This window comes from Entelurus aequoreus, linkage group LG28 (assembly GCF_033978785.1).
Source record: "Entelurus aequoreus isolate RoL-2023_Sb linkage group LG28, RoL_Eaeq_v1.1, whole genome shotgun sequence".
Taxonomy (NCBI): Eukaryota; Metazoa; Chordata; class Actinopteri; order Syngnathiformes; family Syngnathidae; genus Entelurus; species Entelurus aequoreus.
In genome coordinates this window covers 23,696,890-23,718,232 of record NC_084758.1, presented here as the reverse complement: position 1 = coordinate 23,718,232, position 21,343 = coordinate 23,696,890, and the positions used below count along the sequence as shown (strand labels likewise).

At 38.6% G+C, this 21,343-nt stretch overlaps 1 protein-coding gene across 2 annotated transcripts in view; it reads right to left on the bottom strand.

The window, feature by feature from the left end:
* Window positions 1-21,343, bottom strand: part of glra4a (glycine receptor, alpha 4a) — a 104,333-nt gene that overhangs the window by 32,510 nt on the left and 50,480 nt on the right. For both annotated transcript variants that reach the window (XM_062039727.1, XM_062039728.1), the window contains exons 3-5: window positions 19,605-19,672; window positions 17,361-17,584; window positions 7,825-7,907 (exon numbers count right to left, since the gene is read on the bottom strand). In XM_062039727.1, the coding sequence (XP_061895711.1) occupies window positions 7,825-7,907; window positions 17,361-17,584; window positions 19,605-19,672 (375 nt within the window). The remainder of the gene's footprint in view (window positions 1-7,824; window positions 7,908-17,360; window positions 17,585-19,604; window positions 19,673-21,343) is intronic.

Below are 21,343 nucleotides of genomic sequence, written 5' to 3'. Positions count from 1 at the left end.
ACTTTTGTCTTGAAGGGGGAATTGCCAACTTCCTGTTGGTTTTTGCCCGAGGATGTCAATTATGAAATGTAGGTCTAAGTGAGACCTACATAGAGGTTTTGTTTAATGTCTCTACGACCTTCCTAGTGGGAGTTACAGGCAGTTTGTTTTTGTTTTTTCCTAGGGGGCGCTAGAGCGCAATTTTGAGTTTTGGGTTTTTTTTTTTTTATTAGATGGCAATTTTCGCAGGTCCTGATGTGTGTGTCAAATATGGTGCGTTTTGAAGCATGTTAAGTGGGTCAAATTAGAGTTTAATGTGGCGGCGGAACAATAATAATAAAACCTTGCAATTTCAATAGGTCCTTTCGTCCTATTGCAAAAGGACTCCCTTTGGGATTCCTTTGACAATGGGCCGTGCGGGCCCTAACTATAGCTCAGACTTGTAATTTCGCTAGAAAGATGTCTCGGCATCGCAGTAGGCAATGATGAGAGGTATAGCAGATTAGTCTCGCTTAACAAGTGGCTGGCTAGTTTTTGTAGAGAACAGGAACTTACATGTATGGATAATTGGCCCTCTTTCTGGGGCAAACCGGGTTTGCTGAGGACGTTTGCCTTCACCCTAACCTGGAAAGTGCCATCACTCTACTAGGAACATAGATCACTGTTTAAGTCACACTTGACTGATTACACTAGAACAAGCCAGGACACAGGCAATTAGAGTGCCTTTTAGACCAGGTGAGGACTAACTTAAGAAATAACTAACCAGGGTGAGGCTGAGCCTGTGCGTGTGGCTTACTGGCTGGTCCGCGTATCAACTTGTCACCAACTTTTTTACACTGTTAATTTCCTGTTTGTACACTGTAGCATCTACAGCATGTTTAATGTTTTGAATGTAAGTGTGACATCGTTATTCTACGAATTCTTGGAATTTTGAATTTTGTTGGCGCAGTAATACGTAGGTGCCGATAGCTGCACTGAAGAAAGGCGTTGCGTTCCTTTTTTTTAGTTAACTTCTAAACTTTAACTTGCACATTCTTCTGGTAGCAGCGTGTCAAAGAAAAGAAAAGTGACAAGGAAAAGCGTAGTGAAATTAAACACCGCAAAAGCTCAGAAAGTGAAACAACATCTATGCCCAAAAACATGAAAAACACGCACAAATATACAACAGGTTTGTAAAAGCAAGGGAAATCAGCAGTGCCTCGTATTTGACTTCAAATTTTAGGACAAACTCTGAACCGTTCACGTTTGACTAGCGTGGCATGACAAAATGTCGTACCATCATTTCAGTGTTCAGCAAAGACAAGAATAGATAACATATCAACGTCCGAAATTGTCTTGATTTTGAGAATCTTCCCAACTTCCATTTCCATAATAACACTTTTATTATTAATAATGCTATCATAATAATGTTATTCCTCAACTTAAGAGGGCCTCAATTTAAGAGTGTTTTGAGATAAGAGCTGTCTCTTGGCTCATTTTTGTGCTTTAAGTTACAAGCAAAAATAAAAAAACATTCTGTACTTAGTTTATTTTATTTTATATATATGACATTCACTGTAATTATTATTATTATTTTTTAAAGGGCAACGTTAAAGGACAAGATATTGCATAATTTTGTGAAATTACTGCAATAAAGTAGTAGAACAAAGCAAAACTTTTAGTGACAAGCACATCTGGTATTACTCGCCAGCATTAGCGTATCGCTAGAGATCGACATAACTTATTATTCCAACAATGGGAAGGAAGAAGTGGAGTGTAAAGGACAGTGCTGACAAGAAGTGGATGATATTCATCGAATTCAAGAAAGAAATCATTAAAAACACGACATAGCGTGTCGGCAACTTGGCGAAACAATTTGAGCGTATCGCTGCTAGTCCGCGCCGTACTGAAGCAGAATGAGTCGAATGCCAGCAAAGGATGTTAAAATAATATACAGTCCAGGCCAAAAGTTTGGACACACCTTCTCATTTAAATGCGTTTTCTTTATTTTCATGACTATTTACATTGTAGATTGTCACTGAAGGCATCAAAACTATGACACCTGTGAAGTGAAAACCCTTTCAGGTGACGACCTCTTGAAGCTCAACGAGAGAATGCCAAGAGTGTGCAAAAAAACTAATCAGAGCAAAGGGTGGCTATTTTGAAGAAACTAGAATATAAAACATGTTTTCAGTTATTTCACCTTTTTTTTGTTAAGTACATAACTCCACATGTGTTCATTCATAGTTTTGATGCCTTCAGTGACAATCTACAATGTAAATAGTCATGAAAATAAAGAAAACGCATTGAATGAGGAGAAGGTGTGTCCAAACTTTTGGCCTGTACTATATAAGCGGTGGACATTTATCCATGAAAATATGGAAAAGCTGCAGATAGTGTGTTTGACTGGGAGACGCTGCTGGAAGGAGATAACGTCGAAGCTCACTCTCCAAGGTATTTTCAGGTGACTACCTCTTGAAGCTCACCGAGAGAATGCCAAGAGTGTGCAAAGCAGTAATCAGAGCAAAGGGTGGCTATTTGGAAGAAAGTAGAATATAAAACATCTTTTCAGTTATTTCACCTTTTTGTGTTAAGTACATAACTCCACATGTGTTCATTGATAGTTTTGATGCCTTCAGTGACAATCTACAATGTAAATAGTCATGAAAATTAACAGAACGCATTGAATGAGAAGGTGTGTCCAAACTTTTGGCCTGTACTGTATAAGCGGTGTACATTTATCCATGAAAATATGGAAACGCTGCAGATAGTATGTTTGACTGGGGCAATCTATGATATAGTCATTAAATAAAGAAAACACATTAAATGAGAAGGTGTGTCCAAACTTTTGGCATGTTCCTTTTCAAGCGGTGGACATTTATCCATGAAAATATGGAAAAGCTGCAGATAGTGTGTTTGACTCGGACAATCTACAATGTAAATAGTCATGAAAATGAAGAAAACACATTGAATAAGAAGGTGTGTCCAAACTTTTGGCCTGTACTGTATAAGCGGTGTACATTTATCCATGAAAATATGGAAACGCTGCAGATAGTGTGTTTGACTGGGACAATCTACGATGTAAATAGTCATGAAAATAAAGAAAACACATTAAATGAAAAGGTGTGTCCAAACTTTTGGCATGTTCCTTTTCAAGCGGTGGACATTCGTCCATGAAAATATGGAAAAGCTGCAGATAGCGTGTTTGACTGGGACAATCTACAATGTAAATAGTCATGAAAATAAAGAAAATGCATTAAATGAGAAGGTGTATCCAAACTTTTGGCCTGTACTTTATAAGCGGTGGACATTTATCCATGAAAATATGGAAAAGCTGCAGATAGTGTGCTGAAAGGAGATAACGTAGAAGTCCACTCTCCAAGGTAAAGGCTGTACATTATTATTACATTACTTCTTTAATACATTGTATTGTGTTGTTATATTTACAATGTACAATATTTATAATCCAAAAGACTGTTTTTCTTTTTTCCAGGCATGATACATGTTAAGATGGTGATGTTTCGGAGGGGCCAATCAAATTGATTTCAATGTCAAATGTTGTTTTGAGATACAAGTGTCTTGAGTTAAGAGCTCAGTCACAGAACCAATTAGGCTTGTTTGTTGAGATACTACTGATCTATATACACTATATTGCCAAAAGTATTTGGCCACCCATCCAAATGATCAGAATCAGGTGTCCTAATCACTTGGCCCAGCCACGGGTGTATAAAATCAAGCACTTAGGCATGGAGACTGTTTCTACAAACATTTGTGAAAGAATGGGCCGCTTTCAGTGATTTCCAGCGTGGAACTGTCATTGGATGCCACCTGTGCAACAAATCCAGTCGTGAAATTTCCTCGCTCCTAAACATTCCAAAGTCAACTGTCAAGAAAATGGAAGTTTGGGAACAACAGCAACTCAGCCACCAAGTGGTAGGCCACATAAACTGACAGACAGAGTTCAGTCAGTTCCGACAGAGCTCCAAACTTCATGTGACCTTTCAATTAGCCCACGTACAGTACGCAGAGAGCTTCATGGAATGGGTTTCCATGGCCGAGCAGCTGCATCTAAGACATACATCACCAAGACCAATGCAAAGCGTGGGATGCAGTGGTGTAAAGCACGTGGCCACTGGACTCTAGAGCAGTGGAGACGCCTTCTCTGGACTGATGAATCACGCTTTTCCATCTGGCAATCTGATGGACCAGTCTGGGTTTGGAGGTTGCCAGGAGAACGCTACATTTCGGACTGCATTGTGCCGAGAGTGAAATTTGGTGGAGGAGGAATTATGGTATGGGGTTGTTTTTTCAGGAGTTGGGCTTGGTCCCTCAGTTTTAGTTTCACATTTTGGACAATTCCAAGCTCTCAACCTTGTGGGAACAGTTTCCTCTTCCAACATGACTGTGCACCAGTGCACAAAGCAAGGTCCATAAAGACATGGATGACAGAGTCTGGTGTGGATGTACTTGACTGGCCTGCACAGAGTCCTGACCTGAACCCGATAGAACACCTTTGGGGATGAATTAGAACGGAGACTGAGAGCCAGGCCTTCTCCGCCGACATCACCAATACGCTTTTGGTCGAATGGTCGAAAATTTCGAGAAACACACTCCGCAACCTTGTGGACAGCCTTCCCAGAAGAGTTGAAGCTGTAATAGCTGCAAAAGGTGGACCGACATCATATTGAACCCTATGGGTTAGGAATGGGATGGCACTTCAAGTTCATATGCGAGTCAAGGCGGGTGGCCAAATACATTTGGCAATATAGTGTATTTCCCATAGTTCAATTGGTTCTCGTTTAGACTGACTCGACAGCGCCTCTGCTGGTTATATTATGGTACCATAATATGACTGTGTTTGTGCATTAAACACACCCTGAAAGATAAAACCATCATGACGCACATGCTGCGTCATTTCTTTCAAATGATCTGCTGGAGATAAATCATATTGTTCTCAGTACAAAGAGGGAGTGTGACGAGCTGGGAGCAAAAAAAACCAATACCTTTTTGTTTGTGTGCAATCAGATAAGCACACGAGCCTCAGTCATTTGTGTGTGAACACCGCGGGGTGCGGACGCAGGTCAGCGCCAGGCACCGAGAGCAGGGTGGGGGCGGGGTCGCGTTTAATAACAGCGACGCAAAGTTCAGCTTTTATTATTTATATGCTGGAAATTGGTTTTACTTGAGGGGGGTAGATGCTATCTGCTCCATGAGGGTAAGGGGAGAGCATTATTTGCTCCTATTGGCTTTATCAGTGAAAGGGAAAATAACATTTTAAAGGGATTTTATTGGCTTGGTAAGAAAACTTCCCATACTACCCGATCTCCCCTTATCGGACCCTTTATATCAGGGGTCCCCAAACTACGGCCCGCGGGCTAAATACGGCCCGCCAGCATCCAAAATCCGACCCACGGGAAGTCTCAAGTTTTTTTTTAAAATTTGTCCGACCGCTTCTATGTTAGCTACCTCTCTTTGTTCATAATGTCTATTTTCTGCTGGATCTACTTTCTATTTTATGCTCCCTTTTTTTTTTTTTACTACAAATTGAGCACATGAATGGTTTTTCTCCAGTGTGTATTCTCATGTGTAATTTTGACTGCCGATTTGTTCCAAAACTTTTACCACATACTGTAATATTGTACATCAGGGGTGTCCAACTCATTTTAGCTCAGGGGCCGAATGGAGGGAAATGTGCGCACACGCGGGCCGGACTACTAAAATCATGGCGCTGAAACTATAAAATAAAGACAACTTCAGATTGTTTTCTTTGTCTTACTTTGGCCAAAAATAGAACAAACACATTCTGAAAATATTACAATAAAAGTATAGAAAAAAATACCCAGCAGCGGTAAAGCATTGAAAGTAAACAGGTTTTTAAAAAGAGAGTAATATTTTATCTGAGTCTTTAAATTAGTTTGCTTGTTGATGATTTGTTTGGTTTTATATTGTGTAGTTATATTTATATGGTAATTGTTATTCTGTGACTGTAAATTGTTTGCTGGTTTTTTTATTGATGCTTTTATTTTTTTCTGTATTGTGTAGTTATAATTATATGCTTTTACTTGTAATTGTATTGCATTGTGGACCCCAGGAAGACTCGTGGGTTGTTGAGGCAACCAGCTAATGGGGATCCTTAATAAAAATAAAAAATAAAAAATCAGGGGACCCCAAAATACGGCCGAATACGGCCCGCCACCGTCCAAAATCCGTCCCGCGGGAAGTCTCAAGTTTTTGTTTTAATTTGTCTTTTCTAATCTATTTTCTACTGCTTGTTACTCTCCTGGTCTCCTAGCCGCTCAGGCAAATCATATTGTCTAAAAATGCACTTTCCCATCAATAACGTGACATCATCGCGCTCGCGCCGCAGTGTCGGAAAGTGCGCACTCTTTTAGTAAATTACTGTGAGAGGAATACACACACATATATATATATATATATATATATATATATATATATATATATATATATATATATATATATATATATATATATATATATATATATATATATATATACACAGTCGTGGTCAAAAGTTTACATACACTTGTAAAGAACATAATGTCATGGCCGTCTTGAGTTTCCAATAATTTCTACAACTCTTTGTGATAGAGTGATTGGAGCACATACTTGTTGGTCAGCTCAATTTTTGTTTCATCTGACATCACATGGACAAAGATAAGACCTTCTGGAGGAAAGTTCTGTGGTCGGATGGAACAACGCATAATAAAGAATGAAAAAAACATATATACCGTATTTTTCGGAGTATAAGTCGCACCGGAGTATAAGTCGCACCTGCCGAAAATGCATAATCAAGAAGGATAAAAACATATATACCGTATTCTTCGGAGTATAAGTCGCACCGGAGTATAAGTCGCACCTGCCGAAAATGCATAATAAAGAAGGGAAAAAACATATATACCGTATTTTTCGGAGTATAAGTCGCACCGGAGTATAAACCGCACCTGCCGAAAATGCATAATAAAGAAGGAAAAAAAAATATATACCGTATTTTCCGGAGTATAAGTCGCACCGGAGTATAAGTCGCACCTGCCGAAAATGCATAATAAAGAAGGAAAAAAACATATATACCGTATTTTCCGGAGTATAAGTCGCACCGGAGTATAAGTCGCACCTGCCGAAAATGCATAATAAAGAAGGAAAAAAACATATATACCGTATTTTTCGGAGTATAAGTCGCACCGGAGTATAAGCCGCACCTGCCGAAAATGCATAATAAAGAAGGAAAAAAAAAAATATACCGTATTTTCCGGAGTATAAGTCGCACCGGAGTATAAGTCGCACCTGCCGAAAATGCATAATAAAGAAGGAAAAAAACATATATACCGTATTTTCCGGAGTATAAGTCGCACCGGAGTATAAGTCGCAACTGCCGAAAATGCATAATAAAGAAGGAAAAAAACATATATACCGTATTTTTCGGAGTATAAGTTGCACCTGCCGAAAATGCATAATAAAGAAGGAAAAAAACATATATAAGTCGCACTGGAGCCCGGCTAAACTATGAAAAAAACTGCGACTTATAGTCCGAAAAATACGGTAAGTCGCACTGGAGCCCGGCTAAACTATGAAAAAAACTGCGACTTATAGTCCGAAAAATACTTAAAAAAAAAAAAAAAGGTGAAATAACTGAAAACATGTTTTATATTCTAGTTTCTTCAAAATAGCCACCCTTTGCTCCGATTACTTTTTTGCACACTCTTGGCATTCTCTCGATGAGCTTTAAGAGGGAGTCACCTGAAAATGGTTTTCACTTCACAGGTGTGCTTAAAAGTGGCACAAAAGAGAAAAAAGCGAGACAAACGTGGGTGGGGGAGGAGAAAGGAAGGCAAGAAGAAGAAGACTCACAGCTCTCAAGCTGCATGGTACACGTCTGAATGTCCATGGGGAAATTCTTCAAGTCCATGGGGCAGGACAGGATGAGAGTCAGCCTGAGATAGACAAGCAGATTGAAAGGCAGGAGAAGAGCCACAGGAGGCGGGGCGGTGGGGGCAGAAAACCACACAAAAAGGAATCACAACAGACAAAAAAAGCTGGTGTGAAATGAACAATCAGTGCAAGTTGGCTTGTTTGTTTGTGTTTAATCACCAAATATGGACCCCTCCCCCCCCAATGCATTTTGCAGCCGAAGCGTATTTGTAGTGGAACGGGCGCGTCAACAGGCCGGGGATGCTTGGGGGAGAGGGAGCAATTTGGGAGCGTGCCGGCGAGACAAGCGGTGTAATTACCTGCTGTGCTGCACCGACCAGAGGCGACGCCGTCGCTGCCCCGCGGTAAACACACATGGGCAGCCATTTGCTGGCACGTCATCGTGACAGAATGTCTCTACAGCCGGCCGCTCGACGACTTAGCTACAAATGATTTCATCTGCTCATATACTTTGTTGTCATCTGTTCAGAGCCCTGAAAGTGTGCCGCCAAAACTGAGAATGGCCTGAATTAATGTAGCAGATGTTTTCATAAATAGTAAAAAAACAAGTAAAAACGGGTTTATTAATAAGTCACATGTGTTGTTTTACAACCAAATAATTACACAAGGCGAATCGGTAAAGAATCTGGGTATTATTTCCGACCCAACTCTCTCGTTTGAGTCACACATTAAGAGTGTGACTAAAACGGCCTTCTTTCATCTCCGTAATATCGCTAAAATTCGTTCCATTTTGTCCACTAGCGACGCTGAGATCATTATTCATGCGTTCGTTACGTCTCGTCTCGATTACTGTAACGCAGGGGTATCCAAACTTTTTCCACTGAGGGCCACACACAGAAAAATTAAAGCATGTGGGGGCCATTTTGATATTTTTCATTTTTAAACCATGACAAAATATATGGATTTTTTTTTTTTTTTACCATTAGGGGTCCTGGGGATCATAAAGGGGTCTCAGTCATTAATATGTTAAAAATAAGTCAAATTATTATTTTTTTTAATTTAACGCTTACAGTAAATCTCTATATCAACTTCAAGTTGATATAAAGTAATAATAAAAAAAAAGGTTTTATGGCTTTTATGTCAAAAACAACTTTGTTTTTTATAATAAAACTGAAATATGCAGTATTTAGTAATTAGAGCCCTAAAAGATCAATAATGCATTGATTTTAATTCTTTAATATTTTTGAGTAATCACAGTGAAAAGATAAATAAAATACCACTAAATATATTTGGGATCCAAAAGGTGCCCCACTCATAAAGTGATACATTTTTATTAGGTTTTCCTTTTACTTTCAACACTTAAGTTACGAGATCAACTTCAGATATATCTGTCGATTTTACGTTTGAACTATTATTTTGTTTGTTTTATGCTCTTTTGTCAAATAAAACGTTGATGTTTTTATATGGCAACTACACAATATATGCAATATTTACCACAAAAAACATTTTAAAGTGAAATATTTGAAGTAATTGGAGCCTTGAAAATAATTCATTATAACATGGATTTTTTGTCACTATTTTTTTTTTGGGAGCAATGGCAAAAAAATAAAAATAAATGAAGACAAAAGAGAAAAAAACAGCCTGCATGGCAGCTTTGTGTCAACATTGCAACTTTTCTCGTTAGATTTCACCTCATTCATTTTTATTTTTGCAATAGCATTTCCAGAATGTGTGGCGGGCCGGTAAACAATTAGCTGCGGGCCCCAAATGGCCCCCGGGCCGCACTTTGGACACCCCTGCTGTAACGTATTATTTTCGTGTCTCCCTATGTCTAGCATTAAAAGATTACAGTCGGTACAAAATGCGGCTGCTAGACTTTTGACAAGAACAAGAAAGTTTGATCATATTACGCTTATACTGTATATACCTTTATATACATATATACCTATATATATATACCTATACTGGCTCAACTGCACTGGCTTCCTGTGCACTTAAGATGTGACTTTAAGGTTTTACTACTTACGTATAAAATACTACACGGTCTAGCTCCATCCTATCTTGCCGATTGTATTATACCATATGTCCCGGCAAGAAATCTGCGTTCAAAGATCTTATTAGTGATTCCCAGAGCCCAAAAAAGTCTGCGGGCTTTAGAGCGTTTTCTATTCGGGCTCCAGTACTATGGAATGCCCTCCTGGTAAAAGTTAGAGATGCAACCTCAGTAGAAGCATTTAAGTCCCATCTTAAAACTCATTTGTATACTCTAGCCTTTAAATAGACCACCCTTTTAGACCAGTTGATCTGCCGTTTCTTTTCTTTCCTGCCACCCAACTATTATCTTAGATCCACTATGGACCGGACCTTCACAATATTTTGCTAGACCCACTCGACGCCCATTGCATCCGGTCTCCAGGCATGTGATTTGACCACAATGAAAAAGACTGAAAAAACTTCCGGGGGTCTGGGGGGGACAAGGGGGGCAACGCCCCCCCGAAGCTCCTGGTTTTTCACCAATTTAACATGCTAAAATTAACAAAGACAGCACCATTTGAAGAAAATATTTTAGTGTTTAAAGACATGAAAACATCATTAATAGAACATACATAACCCAATTATCCTAATGAATCACTGTATATGGTTCAGTCCCAACAGTATTTAGTCACTAATATTTACATCTTGTGTTCATTTCACATCCACAGGTGTCACATTGATCAGTGTTATTATCCACAGTTTATTTACAGTATTACCACATTACTTCAGTTCATGTAATGTAAACATTTCATTCTTTTCGCCAAAATAGGATATACATTTATGAAAATAATTAAACATGTTTAGTATTGTTTACTCATATTTGAAAATAGGAAATAATAATAATGTGAGGACACTGACATATTGCATGAAACAAGTGTGAAAATATTTACCTTCAAGATTGTTACACCACTGACAATAGTTTCAACAGACTACATAAGAACTTAATATTACAAAATAGTATTATATGCAAATTTATTTCAAATAAATTGTTAACTGGAATCAATAATGCGACTCTTTGAATTTCTGTAATTTCATAATATATTTTCACGTGGCTTTTTATTTTTAGAAAAACTCATTTATATTTCGCTAAGCAATAATTGGTTAATATTTAAAACAAACATGCGTATTTCGCAGGCAAATATTTTTTAGCTTACCTCATTATTAACAACCCTGTCTGCAACTGAAGTGGGTGGATCTTTCCTCTCCATGTCTACGGCAGTTGTCGATGTAAACAAAAGATGAAGTCCGTAAGGTTTGCTCACTTTCGGTTGACATCCAAAAGTAGCAGCTAGTGAAAAGTTCGTTTTCCTTGCTTCAAGTTGTTTCATATGTTTTTGGCGTTTCGCATGTACTTCCAAAGCCTTGAAACCTCGTGATCCATAGTCAATATTATCATGACACCACGTGCACAAAACCTTTCCGGGACGATCGATTTTCCGAATAAAATCACCGAACAAAGTCGTAACTTTCTTCTTCCCAACAGTATCAGTGATTTCCCTTTCCATCCAGTCCCATCGAAACTTATTTTTGACATGTTTATCAATTTCTTTTACTCGTAAAGCGTCCTTTCTCTCGAGAACCGACATTGTTTACATATGGAAAATGGCCGTAGTAACCATTATGAATGATGACGTTATTAACGTCATCATTCATAACAGATGTCCTGATTGGTCACAAGGAACATATCGACCAATCAACTACGTCTCGAATCTTGATTTAGGGTCGGAAAAAAAACGGAAAAACGGGAGATACATTTTTTTCCCCCCCCGAGATTAAAAAAGACGGAATTCCGACTTTAGACGGAAAAATCACATGCCTGGGTCTCCCCTAGAGGGGGTGGGGTGGTCACCCACATCTGCGGTCCTCTCCAAGGTTTCTCATAGTCATTCACATTGACATCCCACTGGGTTGTGAGTTTTTCCTTGCCCTTATGTGGGCCCTAAACCGAGGATGTTGTTGTGGCTTGCGCAGCCTATTGAGACACTTGTGATTTAGGGCTATATAAATAAACATTGATTGATTGGTTTTATAGTAGTAGTAGTAGTCATTTTATTTCAGACCAAGGGGGGTCCATATCACAGAAAAAGAAACCATACAACGATAAAACCCAAATAAAAGAAATACAAGCAGAAAAATAACAAATAAAAAACTTGTATAAAAATAAATAAATAAATAAACACTCCACAATATTCAATGTCAAGCATACAGGCTTACCGCCAATGGTTCCACAGACCGGATTAAAATCTGACAGAACTGCGAGTCAGGTTAGTCAGACCATTAACAGTAACCATTAATTTACACATTAAATAACTATGGATGTTGAATTTGACAAGATACACCCACTTCCTCTTTTACTTTGAAAGGCACTTCCTGCTTTTTGCCGTACTTCCTGTCTTGCCAAATTGTGTTTGCTGGAGTTCCAGCAGTGCTAAGCTAATAAGATCACTTTGTTTGTGCTGTTTTAAATGTTTTACCCTTTTAACGTGGACATTGTTGTTGGATATTCTCACTTAAAACAGGCTGGGACTTTTACATGAATACTAAAGTCAAATTGGATAACTTTTTGTTGCAAAAAACCCTCCCCCAAAACAGGTAAGTGTTTGCTAACTTATTGTATTGTCTTTACACCTTGTGTTGCCAAAAACATTGAGGGCCAATTTTCAATGTTTTCAAATATATTTAAAAAAAATCAAGGCTGGAGCTTGCTTCAGGACAAAAATATTGCACTTTTTAGTCAATAACTTTGATATTTGACTGAACATCTTGTACCCAATACTTAATAATGATCATATTGAGAGGTGCTACTACTACAAGTGTTGGCCGCTCCACTAAACTTATTTGATTCATTGGGGGAAATTAACAGTTATTGTAATTAAACGTCTAATTAAAAAAATTAATATAGGTAAGATTAATAAAGTCCAATTTATAGTCTAATTTATCGCTTCATTGTTCACTTATTAAAATATTCTTAAGACGCCATATTATTCTTGTACATTACAACGCTACTTTTTTTGTATTGTTTTACATGTGGCGGCTATTTTGATTCTAAGGTGTAACGCCGCGTTCCATTTATCTCGGAAGTTGTAAGTCGGAGCTGGGAATGACGTCACAGCCGAGTTGTGAACATTCCAGTGACGAGGTCGGAAATCAAGACTACCAAAATCCACGAAAGTTAATCTTGCGATTCTTGTGTTGTCTGAACATAAGTAACTTGTAGGAAACCTTCAAACAAAATGGATGAAGAGGATACCCAGACGCTAATATTAGCAATGTTAAATGTAAATACCACACGAAAAAAATTTACTTAACACGACAATAATATCAAGATTAATAATTTGAACTGATATGGTACCTGGGAATCGATACCAGTACTCAACACTACCAATTTTTGGTACTTTTGTGTGTTAATAAATATTACCGTAATTGTTTTTGATCATGAAATCTCATTTTTTTATTGCAACATTTAAAAAAGGGCTGATTATGATAACTGCTGTCCAGTTGTTGTATCTTGTAGTGCATAGTTTATAGTCTGTTGCTCATGCAGTCCCTGCTGTCTCAAGTTTCCCCCTACAAAGTGTTGATACTGGAAGTATTGTACTTGATTGATTGATTGATTGAAACTTGTATTAGTAGATTGCACAGTTCAGTACATATTCCGTACAATTGACCACTAAATGGTAACACCCCAATAAGTTTTTCAACTTGTTTAAGTCGGGGTCCACGTAAATCAATTCATGGTACAAATATATACTATCAGCATAATACAGACATCACACAAGTTAATCATCAGAGTATATACTTTGAATTATTTACATTATAACTAACTACGCACCAGCTGTTTGATTTTAACGTGCATCTTAGTCGTAGTTTTCATCAACAATTTTGAAGGTGTTGAAGTTAAAAAGTTTAAAATCGCTAATGCAAAGCCAGTGTATATTAGCATCAAGCTAGCACATTTGTGGAAAAAGTGGAGCTTAATTTACATTGGAGAGTTTTTTGAGTCATTTACTTTTTGGGCTTTGAAAATTACAACATTACCTAGAGCAGTGGTTCTTAACCTGGGTTCGATCGAACCCTAGGGGTTCGGTAAGTCGACCTAAGGGGTTCGGCAGAGCCTCCGACGCACCAGACTCATGAATTGATTAACGTGGACCCCGACTTAATTAAACAAGTTGAAAAACTTATTCGGGTGTTACCGTTTAGTGGTCAATTGTACGGAATATGTACTGTACTGTACAATCTACTAATAAAAGTTTCATTCAATCAATCAATCGTGTAAATAAAAACTTCTCCCTATCGGCGTATCTGTACTGTAAAGTTAACATTTGAATGACAATAAAAAGGAAGTCTAAGTATTATGGATACCCCCAAACAAGGTTCCCTCTAATTTTCCATCTGATTTGCAAGTGTGTAATTAGTTGTGAGTTCATGCACTGTGTTGGTTTTGTTCTTTGAACAAGGTGATGTTCATGCACGGTTCATTTTGTGCACTAGTAAAAAAAAACATATAACTTTGTCTTGAATTTGAAAAATAATAATTTTTCACTAAAGAAGGGTTCGGTAAATGTGCATATGAAACTGGTGGGGTTCGGTACCTCCAACAAGGTTAAGAACCACTGACCTAGAGGTAGTTTGGTTTAGTCCGCTCTCAGTGCTGCAGGAGTGATTGCCAAGTGCCAAAGTGAGTGCCAGGCACTGAAACATGGCACCGTTGGATTTGAAGTGAATCTGTCAGGCTTGTCCCTGACAGTTTGGTTAGGTTTTAGTTTTTCCTCTGTGTTTGTCTTTGTTTCCTGTCAGCGCTCTTATTTTGGTTGTTTCCTGCTTTTCTCCCTGAGTGCGGTTTTCCCTCAGCTGTGGCTGATTGGCACCTGGCCACAGCTGGTGTCAATCAGCCAGCTGCTATTTAAACCTGCCTTGCCATCCAGTCTGTGCTGGAGTATTGCCATTATGACTTGTCGATGTCGCTGATACTTGTCAATGTTTTCGTTTGCGGTAAGCTGTTCCTGTTTGCTAGTTCCTAATTGCTATTTACAGTTTGCTGTCTCCTAGCTCTTTGTTTCATGTTATCCTGTTAGCCGTTAGCTGTTTCCAGTTTTTCTGTTTGCTGATTCCTGTTTTCAGTTTGGCTATTCCTAGTTCCTGGTTTGTGTTTTACATTTATTTATTGGACATTAAATCATGTTTTCCTGCACCAATCCTGCCTTCTCTGCATCTTGGGGTTTCTTTACCAACACCTTGTGACAGAATCGGTGCCCGGTTACCATATACAAATGTCCAACAATACATCGTATATGGCTAATTTATTGCAACAAAAACTACTCAGAAGTGATAACGAATAATATAGAAGCTTATAATATTGTTTACATTCAGAGCAGAAGCCAACTCGGGGGTGGTGAGAATGCTCCGACTTTCCAAGTAAGAAATCCGACATCGGGGGCGTTCGTTGAAACTTTTTCGGACATTCCGACCTCCCGGTACATAAAGCCTTGTTTCAGTTTGCGCACTTCCGTACTTGCTCATAGCATTTTAAGTAAAAAAGTACGTTCCCAACGAGAAATACTCCGTCGGTACCTGCACTCAACACACCCCAAATGGTGGGTGTGCAGTGATGAACCCTAATCACCTTCAATCATGATCATCTTGGCTACGTAGAGTAAGGGGAGGGGCTAACCTGAGTGGTTGCAATTCACATTTAGAAAGGAGAGAAAAGGGAAACGTATCATTTCGCGTCCTCAGTAACAAAGTACGCAGTGTAGTAGTGTTGTCCCGATACCAATATTTTGGTACCGGTACCAAAATGATTTCGATACTTTTCGGTACTTTGATACTTTTCTAAACAAAGGGTACCACAAAAAATGGCATTATTGGCTTTATTTTAACAACAAATCTTAGGGTACATTAAACACATGTTTCTTATTGCAAGTTTGTCCTTAAATAAAATAGTGAACATACAAAACAACTTGTCTTTTATTAGTAAGTAAACAAACAATTTAGTCTGCGGTAACATACTGTGTCATTTTCCATTCTATTATTTAGTCAACATTATTAAGGACAAGTGGTAGAAAATTAATTATTAATCTACTTGTTCATTTACTGTTAATATCTGCTTACTTTCTCTTTTAACATGTTCTATCTACACTTCTGTTAGAATGTAATAATCACTTATTCTTCTGTTGTTTGATACTTTACATTAGTTTTGGATGATACCACAAATTTGGGTATCAATCCGATACCAAGTAGTTTCAGGATCATACATTGGTCATATTTAAAGTCCTCATGTGTCCAGGGACATATTTCCTGAGTTTATAAACATGATATACATTTTTTTTAAATGAAAGAAGACTTTGTGACGCCAAAAAATATCGATGTAATCATATTAGTATCGACTAGATACGCGCCTGTACTTGGTATCATTACAGTGGATGTTAGCTGTAGATCCACCAATGGCGTTTGTTTACATTGTGACGCCGGTAAGCTCCGGTGTGTAGTGAAACATGTTTAGCTATTCCTCGTCCTACAGGGATGATACTTGTAAGAAACGTACTTTATTTGTCGCCATGGAGGCGAGGATTAGTGATTTAGAAGTAGCTAAAACACTGTAGACTGCGGATGTGTCATGATCCGTGGCCCGGATCATGTTTTTGTTATTTTCTGTTAGATTTGGACTCCCTGAGTTCCTGTTGTTGTGCACCCTTGAATTTGTTTAGTTACCTTGGCTACTTATTATTTTCACCTGCCTCTGATTGGTGTTCGGGACGCTCACCTGTTCCCCGAGCACTAATCAGAGGCATTATTTAAGCCTGCCTTTGCCGGTCAGTCGGCCTGGCTTCTTTGCTTGCTTATGCTACAGTTACGTGAGTATTCCTTGTCTTTTTGCCTATGCTAAGTGTTAGCGTTTGCTTCAAGTGCGATCGGCACATGTTTTCAGTTTTTGGTACTTGTTTGAGTTCTACAAATAAATCATGTTCCTACCTGCACGTCCTGTCCGGAGTGGTTTGTTTGCATCCCGGAGGAACGAATTTCGCAGCAAGCTGTGACCCCGCCGCACGTAACAGGATGGACTTTAGCTGCTAGCTAGCTAGCCATGTCTTAAAGCACCTCTTCCTGAGGGCGTTTCAGTGTTATAACTTCACCTTTATCGGCAGTTTTTAAGCCAAAATGCGTCCGTTCTCTCTTTTCTGTCTACACACTGTCTAATTGTAAGTACTCCGTGATTGTGCGCTGCCGAACATGGGGGGGGGGGGGGGTTCCGGTATTTTTCAGAGGCGGTATAGTACCAAATATGATTCATTAGTATCGCGGTACTATACTAATACCGGTATACCGTACAACCCTACAGGGTAAATTAGTATACATATTGAAACCTAAGTACGGAATTGAGCACATTGAAACACATTCTCAGACTAAAATATAGAACCTGGCCAGATCTCCTCTTGCCAAATACAAACAACACAAGCAAATACAAATGCTCCTTTTACCTGATGCTGTACAGAACGCTGCCGTCTTGGAAGATCCGTAGTAGCTTGTTGTCAGTGGTGACCTCGTGGAAATTGGCCCCCTTCTCGTTGGCGAAAAACAAATCGGGTTTCCAGATGGAGTCTAACATGGACGGATCCAGATCCAGGGAGTCGTCTGGGTATTCGCTGTATGCCAGACGGGGGTCGTTCCAGTTTTGTCGCAGGAAGACGTTGAGCCTGTAGTCCTGTTGGAATGGATGGAGCGGGCAGTTAGCATTTGATACTCGGGCTGCACAGAATGCTTTGCTATTTTTCAAACGACCACATTAGCCTTCTGGTTCTGACCTGACTGGAGGTGACATAGGTCCAGACCCCTTTTAACAACTGACAACAGCAGTGTTTTTCAACCTTTTTTGAGGCAAGGCACATTTTTTTCATGAAAAAATCCAGAGGCCCACCACCAGCAGAAAACGTAAAAAAATTAAACTCCACCAGGTCGTCGTGCCTTATTTTGAGTTTGTTGGTGTTTTCTTGTGTGTAGTGCTTTAGTCCTTGTCTTGCGCTGTTATTTTGGTGGCCCTTCCTGTTTTGTTGGCGTTTTCCTGTCTTCCTTTGCGCTATTCCCCGCACCGGCTTTGTGTTAGCAAGCAAGACTATTTAAGTTGTTGCTATCTTTCTTTGTGGGGAGATTGTTGATTGTACGGAAGTGCTGCAAGTTTTTGCTGTCGTCCAGCATTCTGTTTTTCTTTACTTTGTATCCAGTTCAGTTTTACTTTTGTTTTGCATAGCCATCCCTATGCTTCAATGCCTTTACCTTTCCCTTTTGTTTATTTTTGGTTTAAGCGTTACATTCCTTTTGACCTTTTGCATATTGGGTTCACGACAAACCGTCGTCATCTCACCCGACACATTCCGACTTTTGCAAAGCAATTAACTGCCTGCTGCCACCTACTGACGTGGAGTATTACATGGTTACCATGCCGAGCTCTACACAGCACAGACAATAAAGGAACAGCACATTATTTGCAGATTATAATTATTAATTTGCAATATCTCACGGCACACTAGTTGAAAAACACTGGACTACAGTACTCTATAATGCTGGATCACTATTGAAGCAGACGTGGGGCCGTATTTATCAAGCGTCTTAGAGTGCCATTTTACACTTAAGTCCTGAGATTTTGCGAAATTTAGTCCTATTCTCAAACTTAAGAATAAAAGCTATTTATCAACTTTAAGTCTAAGAATCACTCCTACTCTCCACGATATTTAAGAGACCTTCAGAGGTGTCCTAAGTGGTTAGGAGTTGCCAGCGGGGGATGGCACTGAGGCGAGAGAGACCTGCGCGAACGTTCAGGGAGCGGAAGGATGTCCTGGCTTTGTTTGATGACGAGCAGCTGATTAAACGGTATCGTTTAGACAGAGCGGGTATTATTTTTGTCACAGATTTAATAGGGGGCGTCATCTCATCAGCAACATCACGCTTTCAGTTTCAAATCAGTTGCCTAATTAATGAATTGGAAAGAAAAGGAAACATTTATTTTTGTTTCATTGCCAATATTGTTTGTTTGTTTTTTATTATTTTGTAGTTTATTGTCAAAATATACACTCCCGTTGTCCACTTAAATATTTCCAAGATATTTCTTTATTCTTAGACAACGGATTCCCTTCCGTGATTGGTCATTTCTATGGACACAGAAATGACGTCACCTAAAATTCCGTTTACGACACATAGTAATGTCGTAATTCAGCTCTGAGTGTGACACTTAAGATTCAGTCCTACACTTCGCTGAAAGTGTGAGTAAGACGCTTGATAACTAACTTTGAAGTGCAGCTTTCAGCAAAGAATTTCTTTACTCATAAGTCAACTCTTAGCAGACTTCTTAAGAGTAATTCTAAAAAGCTTGATAAATACAGCCCCTGAGCAGCAATTTTATCATATACTGTATCCCCTTAACCCTCACCCGCCATATTTTTCTTGTTCATTCATTTTCTCAATGTTTCATTTTAATTGCAGAGTGGACACGTCATTATCCACACTCCAGTGACGCGCCGGTCCCGGACAGTTGCACCGTTACGCTCTAGGAGGCACAGGAGCGAGGGAACCGGCTTTAATTGCTGGACAGAGTGGCAAGTGTTGTTTTTTTTAAATTTCAATGATCATTTTGAAGGCAGGGAAAGCGAGATGCAACCAAGACAATGGAAGTCGTAATGAAGTGTAATTTCCTGAGACGTTCTACTATTAAATGCGCCGGGTTTTCTTACCATGGTGGTTTCCGTGATGGAGCCAAAGCTGTTGATGAAAATGTTGCAGGTGACATTCACAGGCGGGCCTAAAGAAAAGAGTGGACATTTTTTGGGGGTCACCTGACTGCTTGTTGCAAATAACCTTTGTCATGCAATGTACAGAACAATGCCAGAAAATCAGGATTGGGACACAAACAGTAAAACTTGAAACCGCCGGCATGCCAAGTTTGAGTTTGAGTTTATTTGGAACATGCAACATATAACATGATACATCACAATTTCCAATTTCTCTATTCAACATGTTCGAAAAGGAGTAGGAAGAAGCAGAGCTCATTTAATCCTACCCCTTTTCCTTTCCATAGCAGTTGCTCAAACTTTTGTTCACTTCCTGTTCTCACTTTATTCACAATATACTCCATAAGTAATAAACAATAAAAATAAATAAATAATAATTGGTGAAGTAAGTTATATTTCATATGGTGAGATGAGTAAGATTATCTTGAAAATGAAAGGATGGATGAAATAAATTCAGAGTGTTTATCTTGGTTCTTCTTCTTTGTACTTTGTAAACACTTTAAGTTTGAAGAGTTTCTTGAAGTGGATCATATTAGTACATTGTTTGATTGCAAGATTTAATTCCACATACTTGCAGTTTGAAAGACTACGTTTACACTGCAGGCCAAAGTGTGCCAAATCAGGTTTTTTTGAGATCTGATTTTTTTCCTGCTGACTGTATAATGTGATTATTATCAGACTCCAGTGTAAACGCGCATGTGGTCCCAACGGGGCCTCGACGTCACTTGCATGCGCACTTCGATAAAGTGAAAAGAAAGGAAGTTGACCCAAAAAGAAGTCACTACTACTACAAAATAAAATAAAAGTGGCAACACCTTAAAATTAGTGTTTTTTTAATGTAAAAAATTTATTAAAGTAATATAATGGGTTGTAATCTGTTAAGTAGAGGAGACACGGACATCAGCGTAGATCTACGGGAGCTTTATTTCAAAATCAGATTTGAATTGGATTCAAATGTGGCCTGAATCTGATACCAAAAGATCTGATTTGGAGCACTTTGGAGCGTTAAAAAATCCTATATGAGCCTCAACTTCTGTGTGTGTATGCTTGCAGCCTGGCCTCCACCCACAGAGATAAAGACAGTGGATGACTGACAAGTGAGTTCACTCTTTTATTTTTTCATTCCGCTATAATTAAGAACACCATGTAACAATGTTTGTTTGTTGTTTTTGTTTACATATTGTTGTTTTTTTTGGAATTATTGTTCACATAAAGGAGCATTTGACACAGTGTATTCAAAAGGTTGTTTTTTTCCCCACAATCTCAAAATGAGCTCCCACAGCTTTTTTTGTTTTTAGCTTACCATTTTGTGTGTGTATGCTTGCAGCCTGGCCTCCACCCACAGAGATAAAGACAGTGGATGACTGATAAGTGAGTTCACTCTCTTTTTTTCATTCCGCTATAGTTAAGAACATAATGTAAGAATGTTTTTTTGTTTTTTTATGTTTACATAATGTTTTTTTTATTTTTATTACTGTTCACATAAACAAGCATTTTTACACATATCTCAAAATGAGCTTGCACAGCTTTTTTTTTTAGCTCACCATTTTAAACCATTTCATGACAATTTCTAAAGTCATTGTTTTTTCGCTCGTTATCAAAGTTTTTTATTCATTTAAAAAGGTATGGCTAACTTATTTTTATTTAATATTTATAAAAAGTGTGTGACTACAGGCCTTAAG